At 44.6% G+C, this 3,039-nt stretch overlaps 1 protein-coding gene across 1 annotated transcript in view; it reads right to left on the minus strand.

The window, feature by feature from the left end:
• The window catches only part of LOC104289722 (chromosome unknown open reading frame, human C10orf71), a 4,818-nt gene extending 2,156 nt beyond the window's left edge, over window positions 1-2,662 (minus strand). Inside the window, exon 1 of the mRNA XM_009888711.1 lies at window positions 1-2,662. This exon is cut by the window's left edge and continues 1 nt beyond it. Coding sequence (XP_009887013.1) covers window positions 1-2,662 — 2,662 coding nt within the window.
• Window positions 2,663-3,039: the final 377 nt, after the last annotated feature.

Below are 3,039 nucleotides of genomic sequence, written 5' to 3' on the forward strand. Positions count from 1 at the left end.
CTTTCCCTCTCTCCTTGTGGCTTTTCTTACTGTCTGAACTCATTTCACTCCTTGTCCTCTGGCTTTCTTGAAGGCTTGCCTTCTGCATCAGGGGCACCGGTGGAAACAGCTCTTCCTGAAGTGGCTGCTCTACCGTGGAGACAAAAGATTGCTCTGAAGAACTCGTGCTTCTTTTGCCATGTCCTTCATGCCCAGTTACCACCATATTGTTTTGGATGTCACTGTAAGGTACATCCTCTGCTGGTGAGAGTTGGTTTGGGAGCGTTTTGAAGACAAACTCTTCCTTCTGATTGGCAGCCTGTCCTTCATTTTCCTCACCCTGGACACGGACACTGGGATTTTGCACAGGTTGCCCAGCTGTTGTACCTGCATTGTCTCTAGTGAATTGTTTCAATGCTGGATACTGCAGACGTTTCCTTAAATCAGGTTCATTTGATTCATGTCTGAACAAGGCGACGTTTTCATTACCCCTTGTGTTTTTAACCAGACTTTCGCATTTTGAATCGTCTTGCTGCAAGTTGTCTCCAGTTTGGTAAAATAAAAGGTCTGCTGTGGTCTGGGGTGAACTCAAAGTCAGGTAATTGTCTGTAAAGTGTCCAGTTAGATCAGTTTTACTGTCCTTTTCGGGTACACTGCCAGACAATACAGAGGTTATATCACTTGATTCATCTTTCTCGGCAACATTTTTGTTACTTTTTTCTTGTAAAGTCGAGAACGAGGCATTCATTTTTGTACTCTCCTGTATATTTTCCCTAGTTTTATTTTTCTCCTCCAAGGCCCTTAACAGGGGAGAAGGGGTATAAATGCTTTTAACACGTTTACGCACATCCTTCAAATTGAATAACAGACTCGATGCTTTCGATTTGTAACTATCCCGAGACCTGTAATCGCTAAACACGCTCCCCTCGTGGTCTCTTGCTGCTGCGCTCTCAGTGGGAGGAGGTGTCAGCGGGACCAGCTCACTTTCCATAGGGTCTACCTCCTGTTTTGGTGGTATGATGGGTGTTAAGAGTTCGGTGATGTTGAAAGAGGGGCTATTCAAACCAGGGGAGTTTACCTCTTTAGTCAGAGGACTCACATCCAGACCAGGTTCAGCACCAATTGCCTTTTCAGACAATGAAACCATCTCATCGCTGGCTGTGAACTGCTCCTTTGAAGTCTGTCTCCTCTCTGCTGCCCCTTTTGTAGCCCTCTGTCTCCTCCAGGGTGGACCTGTACTGCCCAGTTGGGGACTGAGGACGTCCTCTTCAGTTAAGGTGGCCAGGGGTCTCGGTGGAGGTGGGCTGGGTGCCTGGGACATAGGTGAGTGTGAAATCATCCTGTAGGATGCGGACTGGGGTGAGACGGAGACTTGGGACATGGCAGAGGGGGAAAGCTGAGCTGGCATTGGGGGTGGTGGCACAGGAGGGGCTTCAGGGATGCAGGGTGTTGAGGGATGGCCCTGCTGGGTAGGGGGTGGAAGAGGAAGTGCCTGTGGGAGAGTGGGTGGCCGAGGAGGACCCTGGTGCACATGGATCCTAGGGGGAGGTGTGGGTGGAAGAGCAGCAAGAAGTTCAGTTTCTGAAGGGAGGGGGCCCTGAGGTACACATACAGCTGGGAGAGGGATGCTGAAAGCAGCTTCTGATGAAGTTGGCTCCATCTGAAGATCTTTCTCCTGCTTCTTAGCAACAGTGGTTTTGACAGGTGGCAGTTTATGTTCATGTGTGGGGGTTCCTTTAATAAATGGTTCTTCTTCCAGGTATGTAAGACCTTCCTTTTTCATTTTCACATCAACAAATTCCTCCTTTTCAGTCAGTTTTTTGTGATGAACATTCCATGATTCAAAAGCACTGTTCTCACTGTGAAGAAAATTACCTTTTTTTGCTGGCTCATTAACTTTCATACTTCTGTTTTTTAAAGCCTTTTTAGAAGAACGAGAAAAATTCGACTTGGCTACTTTTGACATCTCAATCAGCACAGGATAATAACCACCAGAGCCACAATAACTCAGGTCTATTTTATTAGGTCTTCTCTGTGGCTCATGCTTGCCTCTGAGAGAGTGGCTACCTTGACTAGCCTCAGAAAATTCAGAAAGTTCCTTGTGGATGCTTAAAATGCCTGTGTCACCCCAGCAAGCCATATCATTTCCATGATTTAATTTATATTTTTGAAAGCTATTCTTAATAGGCTGCTTAATGGCTATCAGGGAACCTCCTGACCCTTGGTTTGCAGTCTTATCAAATGTCTTAATCAACGAGGACACTTTTGAAACATGTTTATTGTTCCTTGGACTAGGTACTGGCAAATTCAGCTTTTTCCTTTCAGTGGCAAAGGTGTTATTTTTAGCAATCCTTTTCTCCTCCGGAGCACACTTTGGTAACTGCTGGAATGTGGAAGCCCATATTGTATGTTCATTGTTTCTTGCTGTTAGCTTGTTACAGACATTGCTTTTCTTGATGGTGTGATTTAACGTCCCTGGGTGAAATTTAGCAGACAACTGGAGGGTAAAGTCAGGTGAAATGGCAAGATCCGGTTCATTGTAAGAGTCTTCAAGCTCTGCCACACACAAACTTTTGAAGGCTCGGTCTGTGAGGCTGCTCACCTCTCTGTCCGTGTCATCCAGTAGACTCCCAATACTTGAGGAGTCACTATGTCCTTCTGTATGTTTCTTATTTCCCTGCATTGTTCATGGGAGTCATGAATGACTTATCCAAAGGATTAATTTCAGGTGTCAAATAGGTAGATGACTGTGTGGTGTGGTTCCAGCTGTTTGCAATTCACAAACACAAAGCAGTTCCTCCAGATGATGCTACTGCATATCAATTCATCTTACGGAATAGTTGAAGGAAAATTTCTTCTCTGCAAAGCCAAAAATTATACGTTATCATTTTTCGATATTAACACTATTAGACAAAGAGCATTTTCCAGATATATCAGTCACTGACTAATTTGCTCCTACATGTATTCTAAACAAGATGCTAGCAACACAATAAACAACATGAAAAAGAATTGTTGCTTTGGTCAATTCAAGTAGCTTATTGTAGATAGTTTAATTTCTGG

Source organism: Charadrius vociferus, unplaced genomic scaffold, assembly GCF_000708025.1.
Source record: "Charadrius vociferus isolate BGI_N301 unplaced genomic scaffold, ASM70802v2 scaffold436, whole genome shotgun sequence".
Classification (NCBI taxonomy): Eukaryota; Metazoa; Chordata; class Aves; order Charadriiformes; family Charadriidae; genus Charadrius; species Charadrius vociferus.